At 37.2% G+C, this 26,730-nt stretch overlaps 1 protein-coding gene across 4 annotated transcripts in view; it reads right to left on the bottom strand.

Annotated features, from left to right (window-relative positions):
• The window catches only part of lrch2 (leucine-rich repeats and calponin homology (CH) domain containing 2), a gene marked incomplete at its 5' end in the record, with an annotated part of 137,251 nt that overhangs the window by 36,567 nt on the left and 73,954 nt on the right, over positions 1-26,730 (bottom strand). For 2 of the 4 annotated variants that reach the window (XM_079815333.1, XM_079815334.1), the window contains 5 exons: positions 1,547-1,606; positions 8,095-8,163; positions 9,370-9,474; positions 24,106-24,170; positions 24,314-24,414. In XM_079815333.1, the coding sequence (XP_079671459.1) occupies positions 1,547-1,606; positions 8,095-8,163; positions 9,370-9,474; positions 24,106-24,170; positions 24,314-24,414 (400 nt within the window). The remainder of the gene's footprint in view (positions 1-1,546; positions 1,607-8,094; positions 8,164-9,369; positions 9,475-24,105; positions 24,171-24,313; positions 24,415-26,730) is intronic. The other 2 variants (XM_079815335.1, XM_079815336.1) reach the window with 1 other exon arrangement.

Below are 26,730 nucleotides of genomic sequence, written 5' to 3'. Positions count from 1 at the left end.
AAAGTTATAATGAATTTTCCAATAATGTTAATAACTTTTGATTAAATTTGACTATTGTCATAAAACTGGTTTTAATATATTCCTTGGGTCATGCCAAGAACATAGATCTCAATTTTACCATATTTGGCCAAACAATCTGTTCGCCATTTTGATTTCCTTTAGAAACCTACTTTTTCAAACTCCTCCTAGACCATTTGTCTGATTTTTGCTTTTTGATTTGGCCCCGTTAATGGCTGCTCGCAGCTATATTTTGATTTATTTATTGTGCCAGTTCAGAAATTAATGAGGGATTGTGTCAAAAATGTCACCAAAAAATAATACAAACTCTATAATAAATGGTAAATTTATATTTACCAAATGGTAAATTTAAATTTATAAAATACATTTATATAGTGCTTTCAACAGACCCATGGCCATCCAAAGCGCTTTACATAGTGCCTCATTGCCCATTCACTCACTCATTCATATGCTTCAAATTATATAGTTAAGCAATATCACAAGAGCATCTGTTTTCACAAATTTGAGCATGACTGCAAACATGATATTGCTTTTATACAAACATTCAATAAAAAAATAAAACATTCTCAACATTATTTATGCATTTGTAATTTACCAATTCAGATGCATCTTCTGTACCACCTCTGCAGTGCAAATATGAATTTTGTTGTTAAAGATTTAATTTGATTGGTAAAACAGCTCTCTATATAGGTGTCTTATTCTAATTTTATTTATATATTTTATTTCTAGTCTTGGTCTCACTCTCAACACACATTGGTCTTGGTGTTGACTATGGTCTTGGACTCTAATATACATATTTGTAACATTAATGTTATATTAATAAACATGAATTGACTATGAACAACAGTACATATTAATTGATATAAACTTTAATAAATGCTATAAAAAATGTTAATTGTTAGTTCATGAAAACAAATGCATTAACTAATGCTAACAAATGTAATGTTATTGTAAAGTGTTACCCACTTTACAATATGTTGCATGTTAACATTAGTTATTAATATTTTTTTTACTGCATTTATTAATCTGGGTAATATTAATTTATACATAATTAAATACTATTACCTAAATTTAATTTGCAGTGAAAAAACAAAATTTATAAATTAGAATTAGCCAAGATCAATAAATGCTGTAAACATATTGTTCAGTTATTGCATGATAACTAATGCATTAATCTGCTAATAAATATGCAACACGATGTTTGTTAATTTTATTTTATAAGCTTTAGGTTTCTGGTGTCTTCCAGTTATTTGAGCTATATAAAACAGTCCATTATACTGTTTGATATTGCAAACTGGTATTTGTTATAATATTATTTTAATTTAATATTATGATCATAAACAAACTGGTTTGTAGCACAAATAATTTTACAGTTTACTGCACTTTGTAAACTTAAAGCAGTTTGGTTACCTAAAGTGGCTAAGGAATCAGATAACCCGTAAATTCAAAGGAAATAGTTTGTGCGTTGGAAAAAAATGAATGAATGAAAATTATGTGCGTGGAAGAGTTTGTGAGTGTATCAGAATACCTTCTGACAGTCTGAGATGGGGATCTCTGTTTGGTGCTGCTCCCTGAGTGGCTGAGAAACCTGCAAAAACAGAACAACCACTCTGTATTTTGACACTTCAAATGATGCGGAAAAAGTTTCAATGTGACTGTATCTGACACTGTATGAGAAAGAATGTAGTCTTTGTTTTACCTGCATCTGTGTATCAATGTTTCTTTGTAAAAAAGCACAGGTGCTTGACAGCAAAACTGCTGGAAACAATTCCTCCCCATTAAAAGGGAAATTGGGTCCCACTTTATAGGTGGTCTTAACTACTATGTATTTAACTTAAAAAAATAAAGTACAATGTACTTATTGTGTTCATATTGAATTGCAAAACAGTTTTGCTGATATTGAGGTGGGATACAAGTAAAGTTAGGGACAGGTGTTTTGGTATGTGTAAGTTTAAGGGTAGGGTTAGGTGTAAGGGAAGTGTCAACAGTGTCATTATAAATGTAACTACAGGAATGTAGTTACAGATGTCATAACATGCAGGTAATTTTTTTAATGTAAGTACAATGTAAACATGTATGTACACATTGGCCCTCATTTATCAAAAGTGCGTACACCAAATTTCCAGCGTAGGTACACCTGGCGTACACCCAAAACCACGGGTGACTTTGAGATTTATCAATATGGACGTTGGCGTACGGCACGCTCAGATCCTACGCCAGCTCAGGAGGTGGTGTACGCACGTTTTGAGTTAGTGCGAAAATGCGCAGAAAAACAAATCTTAACACCACAAAACACACTGACAAAGATATGCTATTTTATGACCCACTGTAAAAAAACAACAACTAAAGCCCTATTCACACGGGATAAGTAGGCTATTATCTGGGGACCTCGTGTGATTTAGAAATTACTCCCCCACATCTGAAATTTGGCGCATTCGCACGGGATAAACTGTGATTTTACTCGAATTTACTGACTTATCTCTCGGATATGATGTAGCCTAAAGACTTGAAAATGTTTTTTCGTTATAGATATAGCTGTATGAAATTATAAACAGTCGTATCGATATCATTTTGATTGTTTTATAGTAATAAAAATAATTTTGTTCAGTTAGAGAACAGACGCAATTAAAAACAATATACGACGGAAGATTCAGTTTCAAAGCTAATGTAAAAGTGCCCATTTAAGCGAGTTGTCATTGTACTGTTCTGTTTTTGTGTTTTTCATTAAGAATAATATTAAACACACCATTCAAGCAATTTACTCCCAAATTGGTGCTTATTCTAAAGTGAAAGTATAGCCTAATCCTCGCGGCCGCACGGGAATTCATAGCGGTGCACATATGCAGCCTAGCTCCATTCTTCGTGAAAGATAAAGATAGAAATGCGCACAGGACACAAAGACCTTGCAAAAATGATATACGATCCGCCTAATCCCGGCCAAATCACAGAGATGCCGATTCGCACGGGACTAATATTATCACAGGACCTCGGTGTTCGGCGAAATATGGTAGGTCATTTGCGGGGGAATTTTTACTTTACATATTACAGACAGGGCCGGCCCTGACCAATTTGGTGCCCTAGGCAAGATTTTACTTGGTGCCCCTTGTGTCAAGGTTTAGCACTACACATTATCAGTCTTTGGAAACACTCGTACTGTTTTATTTTTGTAATGCATTGATGTTTTATTTTTATTTTTGTTGTTTTATATGATGTACAGTCCATTCTACCCCTTCATTATGTTCATGATATTATTATTATTATTTTTTATTTTTTAAAGGCTGATGATAGTCAAACTATACAAAAATTGCACCTATGCCACATTACAGCCTAAACACAAAGAGCAAGAGTAATAGCATCTAGCATTCATGCACAAACTATTCATTGAGAACTAGCAAAAGTGTTTGTTTTCCAGTAGATGGCAGCAATATTCCACTAAACTATGAGCATTCATGTTTTCACCAGGAATTAAACAGAAATTTAGATATCTAATGTGAATTTTACATAAAATGTTGCTATTTTAAATAAACATATATAAATATCATTACTAATTTGGGCAAATACATTTTAAAATTGATATACATCCCCTTAAAACTCCCTTAAAACTGCACAACTGCAGAGTTAAAACATTTTTAAACACAACAGGCTATTAAAAAAGTTATATTACATGCGTTTAATATTTTTATATTATTTATTTTTTACAAAATCACACTGGCTGTGGCCTCTGGAGAACCCAGAACAGCTGCTTGCATAAAGTTTAAGGTAAAAATAACTGGAATTAATTAGCAAACATTAGCATTTTACTACTATGCAATTAAATAAACTGTTCATTAATTTGCCTACATCACTTTACTTCTGTCTTTACACTGCAAAAAATGCTCTTCTTATTTAAACAAGAATCTTTTTCTTGTTTCCAGTCCAAATATCTAAAAATTCTTAAATCAAGGTGCATTTAGATAAGTAAAATGGCATAAGCCATTTTTCTTGTTTACTTGAAAATAAAATCAAAATGAAGTGAGTTTTTGCTTAAAACAAGCAAAATTATCTGCCAATGGGGTGAGAAAAATAATCTTATTTCTGTTTGGGACAGAAACAAGATTTCAATCAGAACAGGATTATTTTTCTCACTCCATTGGCAGATAATTTTGCTTGTTTTAAGCAAAAACTCACTTCATTTTGATTTTATTTTCAAGTAGCCTAAACAAGAAATATATCTTCTGTCATTTTACTTATCTAGTAAATGCACCTTGATTTAAGAATTTTTAGATAAACAAAACACAAATACTAAGTAAGAAGAGCAGTGTAGCTTATCCCTTATCTTCCCTGCTTCAGAGGGCTTCTGTCTTTTTTGACACTACAATTCGGCCATCCGTCATAAATAATCAGGCAACTTACACCGTGTCAACACCTGGAGCGAGCGGCCAAGCACCCTAAAAAATGAAAGCAATCCTGTCTGCGTTGGATGCGGCGAGAGGCGACGCAACACAACAAATTCCCCTACGATAAACTGATCACTTATTTTTACTGTTTACTTATTCATTTTGCACTACCACACCGTAACTGGATTATGCTCATTTGCACTGCCGACTGTTATTTACAGTACCTACTGTTTACATTTGTATTTTGCACCGTACTTCTAACTGTAATATGCAATCACTTCCACTGCACTTTTACACTTTTTTTCGGATAGCTTCTGTCCATAATTTATTGCACTACCTTAATCCACTGCCATATTCCTCATTTTAGCCTAACATATCATTGTATACCTCTATCTGTAAAATTCTGTTTATAGTAATAGCCATCTGTATATTATATTATATTCATAGTACATATCCACCTGTAAATTCTGTTTATAGTATTAACCATCTGTATATTATTCACTGTACATATTCACCTGTAAATTCTGTTTATAGTAATAACCATCTCTCTATTTATAGACATATTTATATATACTCAGTACATATCCATGTCCTGCACTTATGCAAACGTTGTATATCCTGCACTTGCTGCTATTGCACTTCTGGTTAGACCTAAACTGCATTTCGTTGCCTTGTACTTGTACTTGTGTAATGACAATAAAGTTGAATCTAATCTAATCTAATCGCGCGTTGTATTTCTGACACCCATTTCACACATACTCCGTCTGCAGTGCGTAGCCTATGCGGTGCGTGTTGCGGTGCGTATGCGGTGCAGGAGCAGCACGCGCTGTTGTGCTTTCATATATGCTGCGTTTGCAGCGCGCAACTGATCCGCGGTTGTATAGGCCTACCACAAACACAGCATTTATTCATTTTTTTATTTTTATTTCAAATCCAAAAGTTGTTACTGAACATGGCTTGTCAGAATTGCAATTCTCTTTGTTTACACTTTCATAGATGTCACGTTTTAACGTAGTAGCCTACATTTAAACAACGTTTTATTCAATTCATTACTTTATATTTATATAGCCTATATTTTAGATTTAGCTCACACAAGTGGCAAAACATTTAAATATAACTTATAGCCTATAAACATTTTAAATTAGAAACTTACAATAGGCTATATACAAAAACAGCCGACTCTGGTCTTTTCTTTCGTTTTTAAATCCTTTTAATTAAGACCTTTGTTTTTCCACCTCCAGGAACGTACGTGCTCTCCATTATTTCATTTTTTTTTTTACCTAAATGCCAGGTAAGGTGTTGTTTCCTTGCTTTACCCGAGAAAAAAAAGCCATGTGTTGACTTTGAAACAGAGTATATTTTAAATTATATGCATATGTGGTAAAATTACTAGATTTTCGCGTCAGTACATGTTTATTTTAAAGCGAACAATGCGCTGTCGCTTTAATTCCGCAGTGCAGCACAGCAAAAAATAGACTCGGTACGGAAACGATCGCCGGACTGCTGCAGACGCACCGCACCTGGAACGGACTGACGGACAGCATCCGCGTGCAGTGTGAAAGCTGTAATCCGTTAACATGGGCACGGAAAAAATACGCACAGCATACGCACTGCAAACGGAGTATGTGTGAAACGGGCGTCACGCACTTCAAGATCGGCGGGGGGAGATTGATGAGGCGGACCGGGAAGATGCGGGGGACTTAGTTAAGTTTTTTGCGCTTTATTTGGTAATATTTCAAATTAATATTAATAAAATAGTATCAGTAATACATTTTTGGCGCCCCTATGGATGAGTGGCGCCCCTAGCATTTGCCTATTCCGCCTATGCCACGGGCCGGCACTGATTACAGACATGGCCGATTCGCACGGGATTAAAATCACAGACATTCTCTGCGATTATTACAAATCACCAGAGCTCCCCACATATAATCCCATGCGAATAGGGATATAGTAATTATAAACTTCAGTGTTTATTTTTGTGCAACATGTACTTCAATGTTTAATTTGTGTGACTTTACCAAAGCATTTGATATGTATTCCTCCAGTTGCGAGCCTGTGCGCTTTACCTGACGTTGGTTAGGCCAGGCAGCTGCGCACGGACTGGGACTGAACATAATTCAGACTGACAAAATAATAAAAATGACATTCTTCTTCTTTTAAATAATAATAAAATAAATAATAATAATAACGACATTCTTCTTCTAAATAACAATAAGCGTCATTAATAATACAAATCATAATAATAAGAATAAGAATCTTACAAATTGTCATGCAATTATACTAATGTGAATGAATGGTAGGCCTACTCCACATCACATCATCATCACTATTGTACACCCCAATACATGTGACGTGATACGAAATTAAATGCATATTATTTCAAAACACGTGCTGTAAAATAATGAATTGTGATAGGTAATTTCTCATCCAAACAGCTATTTAAACTGGATTTCCACCGTACACCTTTTTTTTGGGCGCCTTTAATCCCACTCTTTAAACTCCCAAATAAAACAATTTAGTTTTTTTCCCACTTCCCTGGTGATGGTCTCGATCTCCACGTCAGAGAAGTTTCGCTTCTTTGCCGTCTTCCGTGTGTCCATGGCGTAAAATGAGGGTGTGGGGGAGGCAGAGACTTGAATATATAGGGGCGTGTTATTCTAATGACGATCGTTTTCAGCCGCGGCATTTATCAAGGGCAGGTTTTGCGTACGCCTGGATTTCAGAGGTGCGCACAGCTTCATAAATCAGGCGGTGAGAGGAGTGTAAGCATAATCTTACGCCAACATATACGCCCGTTTCTACGCAAGATTGATAAATGAGGCCCAGTAAGTGCATTGTATCAAATTATTAATTTAAATGTTAGTATATAGTAGTTATGGCCACCTAATATAAAGTGGGTCCGGCAATTGTTAAAGACCTAGGCTGCATTTCCCAAAAGCATTGTAAGCCTAAGTTGATCGTCGAGACCATTGGTGGAAATTGTTCGTAGATCAACTTAGGCTTACGATGCTTTTGGGAAATGCGGCCCTGGGTGGTCACGTTATTGCATGATGCCACAATCTCTAAAATGCACAAGTTCAAAACATGCTTTAGTTTTTGTATTCTGAACCTGAAAAAGCTGGAATCCAACCTGAAACCACATTTTCAGGTGACAACAAAAGATTTCTGGGAATGCACATTAGTTTACACAGCCAGATTGAATTTCAAGTATGGGGGTGCGTATGAAAAGTTATACTTGTGCATACAGTCAGGGTTAAAGATGGAAAAACAAATCAATGATTTTGTCTGCCCAATGATCTGTAAAGTACATTGGCTTAGGACTCACTGCAATCTCTCAAAATGTATTTTAACCGACAAATAATAAAAAAAAAGAGTGTTTCCACATCTGCACATCAACAATTTTAGACTGTGGGAAACTATTTTGAAATAATATTTACACATGGAACACACTATTAATCAGCATTTGAACTTGGATATGGATATTGCACAGTTAATGGATATTGCAACACACTTGAAATTGCAACACTTGACTTCTTGACATCTTTAAGCCTGGACATGCATGTATGTATTTACTGAAACACAACACGCACATAAATGCACATGGTCAGATATACTGGACATGTGCCATACATCCTCATATCATATGACATATATCATTTGAAATAAACACACACATAAACACACACAGCTATCCTTCTACCTGTGAGCTCTCCCCGCTGCTCTTCTACGGTGTATTAGACTCTCTGCCCTACAAATTAGGGACCGCCTCCTGAGAGTCAAATGTCATGTGTGTACCGATCAGATCCCAGGTTTAGGTGGAGATGGAAGGGATGGAGAAGGAGATGGAAGGAGAAAGAGGAGGAGGAATATGGTTCATTTGTTAGTAAACAGAGAGTGTCTGATCCAATTAGTTCAATACATCTAACGGCCGTTCTCTCCTTCAGATGCAGCAGACTTCATGGATGAGTGTATCGAAATGGAACTGCCAAATCTGGCTCTCATCTGTGAATCTCTCATAGATGTAACTTAAAATGAAACAGAAGAAAATCATCTGAGGTATCAGGATGAGGTTCAAAAGAAAGAAAAGGTGAATACAGAACAGAGGAGTAGCGTATTTTAAAAGATATATCTACATTATATAGGGCTGTCAATTTAGAGTAAGTTCAGGGGTGCAAAACCAACAACCATGAAGAGTTTAGTGTCAACCCTAATAAATGCACCTGATCCAGCTAATCAAGTCGAACGTTGAAGTGACCAACTGAAAAGGAACTACAGGTATGCGTGTTGAAGCAGGGTTGAATCTAAACTCTGTAGGGCTGAGGCGTTTGACACCTCTAAACTGGAGGATTTATTGGCTTTTAGGTTAGAGTTGCATCTAGGTGTAATAATCACTGAATATTTCACAGACATAACTCTGATAAAGTAGAATAAACACGGAACTGCAAACTTGAGGTTCTTGCAAAACGTTTATTTACGACATGATGCCACAAACTTTGGTAAATTAAGGAACTATATTAATCTTTGAAGCAGTCATTTAAACAATCTGCTAACTTATTTAAAAAGTTAAAATTAGTCACTACTGTTACCTTACACACTATACACGTTTCTTTTTCTTTCTTTTTGCAACTACTGTGTTTTAAAGAATTCTTTTGAGTTAGAGAAAGTTTTAGGGCCCTTTTTTAGTTTTATCTCCTTGTGATAAATTTACCTTGGAGATGTAACATATCAACATTTAATTGTAATGTTTATATAATATTTCAATGTTTAAAGCTAATGGAGCTAAATACACCCAAGTCTGGGCTAAGCCCCGCATATCCAATAACCCTAGAACGGACCCTTGATATAAGCACATTTTATAATGAGCAGTCAGTGCAAGTCTCCCATATAAGACAGGAAGTCTGAGCGAGATACTGTATACATGTTTGATGGGCTCTGAAGGTTGCATGACTATGTGTGATTTAGCATGAAAGTTCACCTGTTCTGTTGCTCTTGTTGTAGCAGCTGTACTGCGATCTTCCTCAGATCCAACACTTCCTTCAAGTCATCCTCCTCCTCTTCAGCTAACTGTTCTTTCTCTGAGCTGAAGTAGATAAGAGAGAAAGACGAGAAAGAAAAGAAAGAGACAAAAGGAGGTTATTGCTGAATTCTTCATCCGTACAAAATGTACATCATAGTCCAGTTGCAAGTTGCAATTTATCCCTAAAATCAGAGGGAAATGATGTGATGTAAAAGCATCTAACTCTGGCTGTAAGCCTAAACTTGTCCGTCATATCTGATTGGTTGATTGGAATGTTTATCCAATGTTGTACTTAGTGAAATCACGTTAAAGGCCTTTAAATCACACTTCCGTGTCCTAAAGCTTCAAGTAATAGTGGATGTGACGACACACGTACTGTGAAAAAGGCCTATTGAAATCGCTTTTGAATGCACACTCGCTTTATACTTTCAAATTTTTTATCATGTGTACTCTGTGTACAACAGCACATTTAATAAGATAAGATATTTGTCAATGATGCTCAGGATCTGTCGCACACCAAATCCTCTGCCATCATCTTGCCAGTCATCTCTCCTTATGCTCGTCATATGATAAGTGAAATCTGACTCCTGCTGCACTGTGTTGCGATTCTGCAGCTTGTGCTGAATGAAGCAGAACAGAGGCTTTTTATTTCAAAATTGTAAGGTACCGTTAAGTGAACTGAACGAAATGTTTTTTATTTCTATTTTTAAAAAAATCCAAACGTCAGTGGCCAAGTAATGTAATCGGTATACAGCCCAACACTGTGTAACACCGGTAACACAGACTACCTCAGTAAGCCTAGCAGATGTGATGCTGCATCCTACAAGAGCTGTAAACACTGGTAGGAGACAAACACATCAGTGAGTTAAGTGTATGACAAGTATATGACAAGAAATGTTCTCACTGCTATTACTGGAACAGCCAAGCCTGGTAATTAGAAAGGGGATGTCCACATACTTTCGGCAATATAGTGCATTTATCTCTGTTGCCTTGCTCTTTCATGTGCCATGTTATCATATGTTTGGCAGCAGTGCGTGTATGTTCATCATTACTGGAACATTTTGTCAGTCTTCCATCTGTACACTATTTACTTTACAGCCAGAGACATCAAAAGCATGTCTCATTTCAATTAACTGTGTAAATTTCAAGGTGGTTTTGTAACAAGTTAGACTAAAGGCTGGAATACACTACACAAGCCGAGTCTGGAGGAGTCAACATTACAGTAGTTGCCGAAAATCAAAGCCAGTCTGCAGATACTAGGCAATTGGAGTTGACAGTAGACAGACATAACTACAGACATAACTCCATCGCCCCTCCATGACAGACAAACGTAATTTGTCAGCATTTTAGATTTTTTTTTGCAATTGTGGCAACAATTATGTGTGATTTTCTGTATGTTTAGCAGTGATATAAATGATTTGAGTTCCGAATTTTATAAAAAAAAAAGTGTATAAATATGGTAAATGAATAGGAACAAAAGATTTTTGGGGAAGAAAAGTAAATCATTTATTGACCCGGAACAAACCCCCCCACAAAAAAAATAAAAAATAAAAAATCCCAAACCACATATCATCCATAGTTTGGCACCACCCTTTTTTACCATATAAGAATTTCCTCTTATCCACCGTGAGTAAAGCCTATAAACAGCATTCACGACAGAACGTACAACCACTCAAGTGGATACATCGTAAGAACACCAAATAACGCAAGTATGGCTTTAATTAACTTGGAATTTACTTGATGACTCATGTTTTTGTTTGTTTCTGTTGGACATTTGGATACTACAGAATCTGGGAATTCTCTGGAAAAAACTCTGACTCGGCAACCGTAGATTCACAAGAAAGTTACAGCAAAAAAACTCCTATGAATCTTTTATCTGCGGACCTACCCTTACTTTGTTATTTATATAACATTTATATAACTTTATTAGCAAAGTGTATCTGAACAGTGCTAATATATGATTAAATTAGTTGATTATTGTTGATTAACAGTTAGTGTGGCTCACCAAATCTCATTTCTCTATTCTCTGGCTCCACCCATTACATTAGGAATCCGGAATCTTTCCACAATATTAGGAGTCTGGATGTACAGTAAATAACTCTTCTGGATTACCAAGGTAAAACAAACCAGACACGTAAAGCATGACTTACGACTTACCACCCATAACATCAAAATGATATCCAATATAGACCGGATCTGAAGCTATGAGCGAGGTATGCTTTAACCGTGGACTAAAAAAATATGTTGTTTTTTGTGGTTTTGAACTCAATTCACCGGAATGCAAGGGAATTTTCCTGACATATAGATAAAACCGCATCACTTCCTCCTTTTGTTAACTTCTCTGGAATACCACAGAGGTGGAAAAAAAAATACCCACATGAAACAGAAACAACTGCCAATATTAAACAGACTGTGAATTCACACTGGCACAGTCCTGCTGCAGTTTGGAGAAATTTGCTCCATTTATTATTTTTCCACAATTACTGTTTGCTCTTCCCTGAGATGTAAAAACAGTAATGTCATCAAATTATGATTAGAAAGAAAACTGTAAAACTGTATAAAACCCTTGTGCATCCTTATGGACATTTTTGGCTTTTTCAGTTTAGTTTTTTTGATAACTTTGCCTGTGGTAATGCTAACTGCATAAAATGCAGTGTATGTATGTAATAAAAAAAATAGTGTGTGTGTGTGTGTGCGCTTGTAATATTTGAGAGAGAAAAACTGCAAAAAACTGCAGATCACAAATCCAACCGCTGTGTGTATTGGTGGAGTTTTGCTGGCATCTAATGGGGAAAATTTGGCACTACGCCCAAACAAAATCTTACAGAGAGCTTATTTTTTTAGATATCAGCCTCAAATTTGGAACACAGCTTGTTTAGATGTATGGCTTTGATTTTCTAGCAGTTTTGGAGTTCAACATGTTTCAAAAAATATATATTTTTTTAAATAAAATATTATTCATAAATCATTTTCATAATCTTTAACCTCTATAACTTTTGACTTCAGCAATAACCTGTCAAAGGGTCTTCTTTAAAATGAGACCAAACTTAAGTCTGTGCTCCCAAGATTCATTTTTTATGACAGGTCCATAGAGGACAAAAATGTCCATGTCAAAAACCTATGTTTAACTTTTTTTATTTGATGCACAAGGGTTAAACAAATTACCATTGTCAATATCATACTAATTGCCATTTCAGGTGCGTTGGTTTTCATTTATACTTCTGCGTTGTTGTCCGCGTCAATGTGCAATTACACATGCAGACCGCTAGTAGGCAGTGTCCACGGGCATGTTAATGGTGTAACCCACAGTATCAAGAAAAGCAGAAGAAGAAGCAGCTTGTTGTGTAGAATCATAGACAGTAAAAGAAATGGACAGAGCGACCCCATAGACTTCAATGGAGATAACTGAAGTCAGATAGAAGCACTCTCTTCCTGATGGCTGAGCGTACTGCGCACTGAGCTTGACGACGTAGATGTGACGTGAGCAACCTGTCCGACAGTTGTAAGTCTTCTAGTAGTTGTGCAATGTAAAATCTAAATCACCGAATCTTGCAGAGACAGAGAGGGTGAGCAGGAGCAAATTTTGATGAATGAAGCAGGATCTGCAACATCTCTATCGGTGTTTATGCCTCCACGTCCCCCCGATTGCCTCGTAGACAGTAAAAGATTGTCTACGAGCTTCTCCTCGGGTCTATACGGTAATTTGCTCAACAGCGCGACACAGTCGCGTGGTTATGACGCAATCGTTAGCCTATATTTTACAAAAACAGCTTCAACGGGGCGATAGTGTAAGATACAAGGTAATGGAGCCTTTTATACATTGTCGTGTTTGTTTAGAAATAAACAATGGACAAATTGAGTCTTTAAACGCCTCAGATGTAAAGATATTCACTGTCAAAGTGAGGCCAAAATGAATGGGAGTCAATGGGATGCTAACAGCAGGTGATGGCTTGGTTAGCAATGGTCGCGCCTATGGAAGGTACGCTTTCCGGGGGCTGGGCTACCCCCTTGTGTAGAATGTGTACATTAATTGTCGGAGTATCAGCAGCAGTGATATAGCGGCTTTTCTTGCAGCTTGAGTTGTTGTAGGCTATCTAATACAAATTAAGCATCTCTAGTTGATTAGTAGAGTTAAATAAGAGGCGATCTGGCGCTGGAAAGCATTTGTGAAATCATGCAGAGCTCGTGGCCGCTGTTTTGCACAGACAAACGCTTCAATCGTTTGCTGTTGCGGAGACTTTATTCACGAAATGTACCCTAATGTGTCCCTGTTCTTGATATACAATCACTGATTAACATCTTAGATCCGCTGAGTATATTAATAATTAATATAGTTTATTTATTTTCTCACAAAACCTGTATTTATTTACTAACATGAATCTCTGGACTACAAAATATTGTGTTATATAGCAGATGTAAGGAAGAAACTATCATCCCATTTCTGGACACACACACACTCCTATCGCAGATTTTTTATTTATTTATTGACCTGAGGGAGGGGTTCTGGGAGACCAATCACAGCGTTTGTGGTCGGCGTAGAATCGACGCGTTGTTACATTTTTGGAGAGGTGCGTGAAAGGGTACGTCGTAGGCTACGCGTGCAACACACAGCCTACGGCGTAGGTCTGACGCAGAAGTATAAATCAGCCTTAAAGGATTAGTTCACTTTCAAATAAACTTTTGCTTATAATTTTTGCACCCCCTTGTCATCCAAGATATCCATGTCTTTCTGTCTTCAGTCGAAAAGAAATAAAGATTTTTGATGAAAAGATTTCAGGATATTTGTCCATATAATGGAAGTCAATAGACCCCATACGGTTCAAGGTCCAAATGAGAGGTTCAGTACAGCTTCAAAGGGGCTTTTTTAGACGCAGACGCAAAGACGTTTGAATATGTGGATACGGTCCTCCTTCCGCTCATTTGTAAACACTGACTCGGTACTTCCGCCTGCGTCTAGCGTGACCTTTTCAACGTAATTGTGTATTACGTAACGTCACGAGCGCGCATCACTGAACAGAGCACGGCGAGCATTCGTGCTTATAAAACTTAAACTTTATTTATTTATTTTTAAAAAAATGACTGATCGTTTCGCTAGATAAGACCCTTATTGATCGTCTGGTACCGTTTGATGTGGTTTAAAGCCCTTTTGAAGCTGTACTGAACCTCTCATTTGGACCTTGAACCGTATGGGGTCTATTGACTTCCATAATATGGACAAATATCCTGAAATCTTTTTTTTTCAACTGAAGACAGAAAGACATGGATATCTTGGATGACAAGGGGGTGAGTAAATTATAAGCAAAAGTTTATTTGAAAGTGAACTAATCCTTTAAGTGATAAGGGTGTGAACCTACACTGGTTTCACGGTTCGGTTCGATTACGATTATCATGCCATCGATTCGGTTCAATTCGATATCACGATGCATCACAATGCATAATCATGTATACAATTTTGTCAGTCAGTTATATAAACTGAACCTTTAATTTTACCCGCTCAAAGAAAACACTCTTCTTGAATGTATCAAACAAAACTCAAGTCTGGGCACAGAAGACAACTGGAGCATTTAGAACAAATATACAAAATACTAAAAGCCACTTCAGCCAAAACTAAAGTCTAAATGCATCTGGTTGTTGAAACCACATATGTAAATGTTACTCATCGCAACAATGCTAAAAAAAAATTTACGTGTGAGACTTGTTTATACTTTTGCCTGGCTTCGTAGCGCGAGCCTCCGCTGTTGCCGCGCGCTCTCCTATTGCGGTCTTTGATCTTGAAATTAGCTGATGATCAGTAAAATGCAGCTCATATCTGTTGTTTTCGGTGACGTGAACTCCATTAAATCTGCATATAGTGCGGAATTGAAGATCAGATTTATATCCGTTTTGCAGAGATACATTTATGTGCTCAAGTGTAAATGAAATCATTTAGATAAATCAGATAGCTTTGATTTACACACAGCGTGTTCTCCAGGTCGTGCTTACCAGGTTGTTCATAAAAGCCGAAATGTGCCCAGATGTCGGCTTTTAAAGTAGTTGGAGCATTTTAATTACCCGTCTCGCCTCCCTCTGCCATTGTATGCTACCGCGACAAAGAACATGCATGACAAATGACGTCAGAAAAGAGTCAGTACATTATAATCGGTTGTGGTCTATTACTGAACTGATACCGAATCGTCCTTGTCTGCATCGCGATGCATCGAAGAAACAATCAATTTCGACACCCCTGAAAATATGTAGTTCCTTTTATTAGTGAGCTCCTCCTCACACCAGCTAGAAGACGCTCCAGGGCTCAACAATAAGGACTGCCCGATGCCCTCGGGGTCAGTATAAACGACGCTCGGGACAGTTGATGGAATATTCACTTGCCTGCATCGTTATGAAAGTTTCTAATTTGCACACGTTTTAAGCCTCGCCAATTTAAATATTCAAGCGTAAGAAGACGTGAAAGACAACTCAATTCGGTACTCGTGAACTGTTTGAGAAGTTTTGTGCGCTCACATCCGGAGTGAGTGCCCAGAAAGCTGCGATTCAGACAGCGTGCGATTTCTGAATTGAGTTCACTATCATGTCTTCTTACGCCTGAACGGTGTTACGAGATTTTCGGTTTCCGAAAGTGGAGCACACATTAATATTCATGACTTTCCCAGACATGCGCAACTGCGCGTGTAGCTGTCAATTTTAGTTCACGTCATTAACACATTTAGTGGATTATAAAAGTAATATATATATATATATATATATATATATATATATATATATATATATATATATATATATATAGTTTTAGCATCACACAGACTTATGTCCAAACTACAATTGTTTACCTTTTCATAGCAGTTTATAATGTTTTTATTAGAATGCATGCTTTGTGCAGTCCTCCATGACTGAATGACATCCATTCACTTCATGTAACGTTACAGCAGAGCAACCTTCAACTATCGTCTACATTGATTTCAGTTCATTGTGCTCTTCCTTTGTACCTTATGATGTAACAACTGAAATAAATCTGTATGAATACGTCACAATGTGGACATATTTTGTTACCTATATTGGTGTGATGATCCATGTGTTAGCTTATCTGTTTTGACTATTCAAAATTCTCAATACTGCTTTCCAATAGACCTTATGTAGCCCGCGCCCTTTCAGCGCTGCGCTCAAGTAGTCTTTTGTCTTCGGGTTTGTATTTCCACAGTGGTCTGACGTAGTTATGAATGAACTGCTCTTTTTTAAAATCTTCCCAGTCTACTGACATTTGTGAAGACATCTGTATTAAACATTGTAGAGTTAACGAAAGTTATCATGGGAATTGTAATAAGTAAATCCACTTCACCAGCTATTGAATCTTCAACAGCGATGCCATAGAAATATACAGAGCTACCGCAAAAACGGAAGTTTAAAGACAACATTTTTTCTCTGGCGCATAAGGTCTATAGCAGAAAAAAAAGAATATTCTTAAATACATGAACCAACTCTATGTATCGTTATGTTCTTCTGACTGTGACCTCACCTTATTTAAAACCGCATCATCCCTTTAAACATGAATGAAACCAAATCAGTGGCACAATAAAAAATTAAATAAAAATCTGTCATCTGTTCTTTGACCATGTGTTACGGTGTACCTGAATAACATTGTTTTTATTTTTGTAGAAAAAGTTGGGCCTTGGAATTGCCAACAACAAATGTTAGCTAGCAGTCTCTGAATGCATGACAGATATGACACATAATAAAGCTATTCTCAGATCAATATGTGAAAAATGTATGACATTCTTATTCTTTTTACCACTCTTTGTCCTCAAATGCATGGATGCATCTTTTTAAAGGTAATAAGTTACATTTACCTGCTTAAAATAATATCACATTTAAAAAGGAACTGCATGAAGAAAATTACAGTCCATCAACAAAAAACTATCCGGGTATACAGTTTGTTTTTGTTGGACTATTTTGAACCCTTGACCATAGAGCCCCTTCAGTTTATACTTTACCTAGGAAGCACTCGCTACCGTTGGACATTGTTTAAGAAATTGCATTCTATACCAGGAATGTATACATTTACAAGCCAACACAAGTACAAGTCACCTCAGTTCTGGAACTTTCCAGCCCCCCTATTCAGAGTGATCACATTCCCATTGTTTGTCAAAATCTGCTAAAAGTGTAATAATGGAACAACACTTTTGATTGAAGAACAACAGTGATTTTTCAATCTTTTTTACAACAGGATCTGCATTTTCATGGGTTTAAATAAAATTTTTATGTTATAAGAGACAAAAACCACTGTGCATCTAAACCACTCCTTTCCTGTTAAAAAGTAATTTTTCACGCAGCTTATTGTAACATTTTTGACAAGCCAAACATGTCTGTCTCTAAGTAACATGTCATTTTTTTACGAGGTCAAGTTACGAAATAAACATCATTTCGTAAAATAAGTATAATGAACAACACAAAAAGCATTTTGAACGTTTCCAGCACATTTTTATAATTACCCAAAAATCAAACATTGTTCACCCCTCACTAGGGTTGGGTATCGTTTGTTTCTTTTTCGATTCTGGTGCCAAACCGATACTTTTAAAACGGTACCGGTGCCTGAACCGATACTTAAAATAATTTTAAAAAAGGCCACAAAACGAGGTGGATGACATTAAATGGCTTTTTTTTTTTTTTTATTGAACCATTTATTAAAAGTTTAATGTATACTTAAATGTATGGATATAAATAAATACAAAACACAATTTACTTATTTACAAATTATTATTGACTTACCGGTATTTACAAATTCACAGTAAAACCTAAGCCACCTAACCCAACTACAACAAGCCTAATTTAACTCTAAATAACAGTTACAGTAATAACAGCAGTAGTCTGTGTTCTTGGTATGCTACAAACCAGCTTCAAGCTTCAGCTTTATGAAAGTACCATATTGGCACCGGGTTTCGGTACCCAACCCTACCCCTCACGCACGTTATCATATCCGTCAAAACTTGACTGTCGATTGAAATATTACAACTAAAAACATTGACATACCACACTCATGGGCATCAATCACTTCACTGAATCCTTGCCAGCTAAGAATTAAACAATTATTACCTTACGGCCCATCTGTTTTCAAATCCATATTATTTGAATATCACAACATCGATTTCTGTCAAAAACTAACATGCACAATACCACAGTATTTATGAAAAGCAGAGGTCCAGGGAGTACCTGCATTTCCAGAAAAACACACACTATTGGATGTTTTGACTTTTGTCATCGATTTCCGAGAAGAGGGCCAAAATTAATCAGAGATGTATAAAGTACTAGAGACACAGACTTGAGTAAAAGTAAAAGTTCCTTATCAAAAAAGTGACTTGAGTAGAAGTTGAAGTGCTCTTTAAGCACCACACTTAAGTAGAAGTACTAAAGTATTCAACATTTTTTGTACTTAAGTATTGCAAGTAGTTTATTTAAAAATGTACTACTCAAGTACTGAAAGTAAAAGTACAAGTATTGTGTTATGTAGTTATTAAAGAAAGTAGTCAAAAGTTTGAACATCATATTGTTTTTATTATTTCAAATGATTAACCTAAAGGACAATCACAATGTTGGTAGGTAATTTTTCTACACATTGCCATATAAATAACCTGAAAATACTGTAGTTCATTAAGATTAAATCTTACTAACCACTCTTACTAAAAAAAAAATGGGGTAAGCACACTTATATTCTCATTTCAAGAGGTGTTTTTAACACTACAATATGGTTTGATTTGTTGACATTACATTAGTTAATGTATTAGACTAATAACTAACATGAACTAACCATGAGCAATACATTTGTTACTGTATTTATTAATCTTTGTTAATCTTAGTTAATAAAAATACAGCTGTTCATTGTTTGTATATGTTACTTCACAGTGCACATTAACTATGTAAACAAATAGAGAGCAATTTGAGCGCAAGACGCTCGTGTTGTTTTAAAGACAGTGAATGCACGCGCCGCGGGGCTCTCTCTCTCTCTCTCTCTCTCTCTCTCTCTCTCTCTCTCTCTCTCTCTCTCGCTCTCTCTCTCTCGCTCTCTCTCTCTCGCTCTCTCTCTCTCTCTCTCTCTCTCTCTCTCTCTCTCTCTCTCTCTCTCTCTCTCTCTCTCGCTCTCTCTCTCTCGCTCTCTCTCTCTCTCTCTCTCTCGCTCTCTCTCTCTCGCTCTCTCTCTCTCTCTCTCTCTCTCGCTCTCTCTCTCGCGCGCGCTCGCTCTCTTTCTCTCTCACAGCCACGATCACTTGAAGTTGAAGGGGTGGAAGGTGGTCTTTTAAGCTGATCAAAAGGCAGAACGGAAGCACGCGCAGTCTTCTTAATAGCTTGATTCGCTCAATGATGTGCCAGCTTCATCAAACCTGCCATCTACCGTTCTGGCAGTGGTAATGTGGGTTTGGAATGGAATGATTTTATAATTGTAACGAGTAACGATGGTAATACGATATTAAAAAACGATATTAAACTCATCGAAAATGTACTGAAGTAAAAGTGGAAGTAGGAGAAAAAAATAATACTCTAGTAAAGTACAGATACTGCCTTTTAGTACTTAAGTAGCCTACAGTAGTGAAGTAGTTCTAATTCGTTACTATACATCTCTGAAATTAATTAGTGGTGCTTGCGAAGCAAGGCATCACTATTGTTATCCACCATACTTATTATTATTATTCCGGACAACATTTCGGCGCGCTACTCCTCCCAGAGCTTTTGTCACAGACCCATGAATGAGGTGTCAAAACGTGCGGCCTATACGGGAATGGTGTGCTATATCTTTTCTAAGGGGTCGGGGGTGCGGTGTTCGCCCCAGGGGCGAAAAAGTAGCGAAAAAAATCCCATAGACATACATTTTTACGAGTCATAACTCTGAGAGAGGATTTCGTAGAAACTCGTGGGTCACCACATTTGAAGAGGCTGACAGGCCCTGTAAGATGACACATCGCAATGGGGTGTGAGTTGTACCCCTGGGGTGATTTCCCCATTGACTTATAATGGGGAGGGACGTCCCATAAAACTCATGTGTTTCTCTTACTATGGGAAAATGCATAGGGATTTTGTATTGACCATAGCTCTGGTTCACAGTGTCTCAGAGACAAGGGGGTGGGCTCAATTTACTCAGCCAACCAATCACTATCTCAGGATCACTGTGAACCTATGAAGCCACGCCCTAGCAACCATGTACAGCTCCCTAGCAACTGATCCCATAGACTTCCATTAAAAAACATCAAAGGGATATCTTTGGATAGAAGTGTCATAGAAACACAAGGGTGGGTTTGTTTGACTCGGGGCATCAACAGCCAATCACAAATCACCTTCAACACTTCCTAGCCACGCCCTAGCAACCATTATCAAGCAGCCTAGCAACCGTTTACCAAGACCTATATATCTGCCTCAGAAAATCATAGAGGCATGGGGGTTGGTTTATATCATTCATACTGACAAGCAGCCTTTGGAGTATTGTCATTGGATGCTGCCAAGCCACTCCATAGCAACCAAAAAGAGTACCCTAGCAACCGTTTACCAAGACCTATATCTCTGCCTCAGAACATCATAGAGACATGGGGGTTGGTTTATATCATTCATACTGACAAGCAGTATCATCATTGGATGCTGCCAAGCCACTCCATATCAACCAAACAGAGTACCCTAGCAACCGTTTACCAAGACCTATATCTCTGCATCAGAACATCATAGAGAGGTGGGGGTTGGTTTATATCATTCATACTGACAAGCAGTATCATCATTGGATGCTGCCAAGCCACTCCATAGCAACCAAACAGAGTACCCTAGCAACCATTTACCAAGACCTATATCTCTGCCCCAGAACATCCTACAGACATGTTGCTTGGCTTTTTTGCATCCCAGTAGCATCCGAGAGGATTTTTTTTGCCACGGCAAGCACCACTCACATTTTCTTCAGGAAATGTACATTCTAGTTAAACATGCTGTCGGTCAGAGACGATAACGTATATAACGCACGCGAGTATAAATTTGTTCTTTACTAACTGACATAGAACCGGAATGATCAGGGAACTGAGGGAAATACTTCATGCAAAAGAGAATAAGAGCCAATCTGAAAAACGTTGCCATCGTTCAAAATGTTTTGACGAACATTTTTCATGCACAAACTGCGCATTCTGATTCTGACATTCCTGATTTGAATATTTTCAATAATTTTCTATTCTTGACTGATCTTTTTTTCATAATTTTGGCAATAGATAAACTGTTAAATGAGTGATTGTCCAAATTGACTCTCATATGCTTATGAAATATATATTATAAACTTGACAGGGGATTTTATAAAAAGTAGTTTGATCACTATCTTTTCAGTTAATTTTCCAATAAATGATGATACATTTTTTACATGATTTGTTACATTTAATTACCCCTTAGCAGATTTTGACTCCAATACTTTTGCAGGTAAAGTTTTACAAACTAATTGTGTAATGTCTATGTGAAGCACATAAATTAGTGCCTATTACAAGGGGAAAACTGCTAATTGAGGAGTGAAGCAATTAAGTATCCCAAGAGTAAAAACACATTACATAAGCAGACCTGCAGACTCTTACCCTTTAGCCGCTATTTGACTTTTCTGTTTCAGACAGACAATGAATCAAAACTGTTATTTTACAGAAGAAAAATAAATGTACTGACATTTCTGACAACGAAAACCCTAATCAAATATTAAAATGTCATGTACTTTGTGTAATAGTGGTGGTTTTGTTGACTATGAAAGACATGGTGATGCAAGTCAGCGAAAATGTGCCACACCTGTTCTAAGTAAGTGGGGAAAAAAATTACTTGCTTTGACAAAACATGCATGCTTGTCACTTTTTCTGTCCCTCCCTTTCAGTGACGCACACACACACACACACACACGCACATCAGAAGTATTTATAGAAATAATCACCTCTAGATAGCATAGCCCATCCCCACCTGTTCCGATTGATGCCTGTGGCAAACCGCACAGCTGCACATTTTATGGAACAAAAATGCATGTAATATACTACAGCCACAATGCAAAACCAGGATGGCATTTAATCTCTTGTTTGTCTTAGGGGCCTTTCACACAGACCGCATTTTTGCATTCCACTGCGCTGCTTTTGGTTTTCTTTGTAAACGCGTGTTAGACAGACATGTTTGACTGCTTGATAAACATCTCTAGACTTTGTGTTTTTTGTTCATCCCACAGCCCTGTTTAAACAAAATTGTATTCTGTGTGAAAGGCCCCGTAACTGTTTAAGAACATTACACTACAATTGGTACTTGTTACACACTTTGCTTGGAACACAGCCACAATAAAACATTCATCATGCTGTGAGCAATCTCAAGAGTTTTCATGTCTTGTTAAAAATTTCAATATTGTTAATCTTTTTGCCCCAAAAGTGCAGTCCATCCCTTGGGACAAAGCACATCAGCTCACGTTCACACAGGAAGTCCCCTTGAAGCTCTGTTCATGTGTCACCCCAAACTATTGCCCTTTGTGTCAGCAGCTTGGATCTTTAACCATTAGCGTACAGCCACAGTATGTAGGAAACCTCGAAATATAACATGTGTTGGCATATAATTTATGCTTACACAGTACTGTTCCAAAGTTTGAGGTTTTTAAAAGAAATTAATATTCAGCAAGGATGCTTAAAGCCAAATACTATGTTCAGAAAGGAAATGATCACATTCTATGAAGCCCCCGAGAGGGATATGGTGAAGGAAAATAATATGAGATGGATGAAAAAATATTTATTTAAATGCTTTTGCGTTCTCTTACAATTATATAGTTGGGTATTTATAATATATAATTTGCGGCCATTAGGAATGCGCTATCGATATGCGGGGTATTGAAATCACTGTTTAATGCATGCTTGCTTTTTACTTTCCTTTTCCAACTTACTCTGTGTATAGGGAGCGTCGGTACTGACCACACATTTTACAAGAGAAGATATGTAAATGACGCTGCTCAGGATCTGTTGCACCACCGACATCATACTGTTAATCATCTCTTCTTACTAGCTTCACGTGATAAGTGAAATCATTACGTACGGCAATGTAACCGACTACCGCAGTCAGCCTAACCATGTCCCTTTAGGGGCTCCGTAGAAGGCATTATTCATTTTCCGTGCCTTTTCGCATTAAATTGATCACAAGTGACAGTAATGGCTTTTACAGTGTTACAAAAGATTTATATTTCTAATAAATGCTGTTCTTTTGAACTATTTGAATGAAAAAATATCATGGTTTACACAAAAAAATTAAGCAGCACAACTGTTTTCAACATTGATAAAAATCAGCATATTACAATTACTAAACATTTCTGAAGGCTCATGTGATTGAAGACTGGAGTAATGATGCTGAAAATTCAGCTTTGCCATCACAGGAATAAATTACATTTTAAAATATATATAGAGATATATATAAAAGTCATTTTAAATTGTTATATTTTACAACATTACCGTTTAACTGTATTTTTGATAAAATAAATGCAGAATTGGTGAGAATCAGAGACTTCTTTCAAAAACATAAAATAAATCTTAGCAAAATTGAGCGGTAGTGTATGTACAAATAAATTATTTTTTTAGTTATGATAATGGATGTAATCTGAAGTCTGTGCAGGAAAAATATCACAAACCTCGGTAGCAAAGATTTTACGTACAGGAATGTTCCCTGCTTAATATCTCCCATAACACCAGTCAGACTTACCCAGACTCTTCTTTCCAGTTCTCTTTGTCTTTGCTTTGGTGTGTTTTCAGAACCCGCTCCAGCTCCTGAGGATGAGACAGTGCATCTTTTACAGTATGTGGTGCAATGAGTATGTTTTTGTACACATGTACATGTTTGTGGTGTCTTTGCTTGACAGATTAACTTAAAAAGTGAGTACATATCGGTCTGTGTGAATGTTAATGCATACCTTTATACACGACACAAAGGGTGCATTGTGCTGTAGATCTCCCTCAGACAGAGTGACCTCTTCATCTGGATTTGGGTCAATAAAGTCATATGGGTCCTGATCTGTAAATAATTGACATGAAAACACTAAGGTGAGGCACTTTCATTCCAGCACTACATACCAGCGATATGATATGCTACAATTATCACAAACACCTAGAAGCCTTAGTTATTTGTTATTTTTTGTGAGATTTCTAGGGTAAGGGATTTGCATATCATTATGTCATGACTGTAATCATAAGTAGTGGTGTCATTCATAAGCCAACAAACAGAAATGGTTTTATGTCTTCAATGCACAATATAATAAGTTAGTTCTTGTATGTAATGCAAAAGCACGTGTTCTCTTCAATGCAGAAAATAATAACTTAGATCTTGTGTGGGATTTAATGCAACAGCACATACAGTGGAGAGAACAAGTATTTGATACACTGCCGATTTTGCAGATTTTCCTACTTACAAAGCATGTAGAGGTCTGTCATTTTTATCATAGGTACTCTTCAACTGTGAAAATCCAGAAAATCACATTGTATGATTTTTAAATAATTAATTTGCCTTTTATTGCATGACATAAGTATTTGATCACCTACCAACCAGTAAGAATTCCGGCTCTCACAGACCTGTTAGTTTTTCTTTAAAGGGTTAGTTCACCCAAAAATGAAAATTCTGTCATTAATTACTTACCCTCATGTCGTTCGACACCCGTAAGACCACCGTTCATCTTCGGAACACAAATGAAGATATTTTAGTTGAAATCTGATGGCTCTGAAAGGCCTCCATTGGCACAATGCACGGTACACTCTCAAGACCCTTAAAAGGTACTAAAGACGTCATTACAAAGTCCATCTCACTACAGTGGTTCTACATATAACTTTATGGAGTGACGAGAATATTTTTTTGCACAAAAAAACCCTAAATAACGACTTATATAGTGATGACGATTTCAAAACACGGAATCATGAAGCTTCGAAGCGTTATGAATCAGTGAGTCGATTCAGCAGTTTGGATCGCCAAATTTCAGCAGTTTGGCGGTTTGACATGTTAAGTTTAAGACATAAAAAATGTGTTCATGCACATGTATATCTCTGTGCCGAATTTAGTTTAAGATTGCACATGACCGATTACCTAAAGGAAAAGGGAACTCTTATTATGAAGTCCCCGGAAGTGCGGTTGTTGTTGTTGTTCCCCGAGCACGATTGCACAATAAACGGGTGATCGTTGAACCACTGAAGTGTGTCTTCTTTAAGTATAACATTGGTAGCAGAGGATGGTTAGCAACTACAGAGTACCGCCAACATTTGATGAAGGAAAACCATATGAAAGTTGGAAGAATGAAGTCGCAATGTGGACCAGAGTTACGGAGCTTGAAAAAAAGAAACAGGCGCTTGCTCTGGCTTTGGCGCTGTCGGGAAGAGCGAGAGAAACGGCGATGGAAATACCGGTAGATGATTTAAATAAGGACACTGGCATGGACACTTGTGAAACTCGATGATTTGTTTCTCAAAGAAGAAAAGGACCAAACGTATGAGGCTTACTCAAGTTTTGACCGGATTATGAAAGATAGCGTTGTTTCCATCATAGACTACATAATCGATTTTGAACAGCGGTACTCACGGACGCGTAAATATAAAATGGAGCTTCCCGATGCAGTATTAGCATTCAAACTGCTGGACACTGCGTGCTTAGAAGTGAAAGACCGACAGTTAGCTTTGACAGCATGTACAGATTTGACTTTTGCATCAATGAAGTCAGCACTGAAGAGGATTTTCGGAGGAAATTCTGCTACTACAGTGGGGATTAACCAGGAAACAGCATATGTAACAGAACACAGAAGACAGAGGAGCAAACCATGGTCACAAAATATTCAGCGAAAGACACCACTGCCTGGCACTAACCCTCTGGACAGGTATGGACGCAGATCAAAATGTGCTGTTTGTCAAAGCACTTTCCACTGGGCCAAGGACTGTCCACACAGAGTTGAGCAAGTCCAACTGACGGAAGATAGTAAAGCAGATGGTATAGAGGAGTGCAATATTACTCTGTATACAAAAGAGTCACCCACTGAAGCAGAAATATTAATGACAGAGTGTTTTGGCTCAGCAATAATAGACACTGCATGCACACGGACTGTGTGTGGACAGGAATGGCTAAATAGCTACATCGCTGAACTAAACCAAAACGAGATCAAGAACCTGAGGAAGACAGAAACACAGAGTCATAGACCCTTTAAGTTTGGTGATGGAAAAGTGGTCTATTCCAGCAGAAAGTTGAAAATTCCTGCAAAGATTGGACAAACTAAGTGTCATATCGAAACTGAAGTTGTCCCAGCAAAGATTCCACTACTTTTGAGCAAGGCATCAATGAAAAGAGCAGGTACAGTGC

This window comes from Gobio gobio (genome assembly GCF_949357685.1).
Source record: "Gobio gobio genome assembly, chromosome: 4".
Taxonomy (NCBI): Eukaryota; Metazoa; Chordata; class Actinopteri; order Cypriniformes; family Gobionidae; genus Gobio; species Gobio gobio.
Note: the sequence above shows the minus strand (reverse complement) of the source record. Positions and strands in the feature narration are given on the sequence as shown.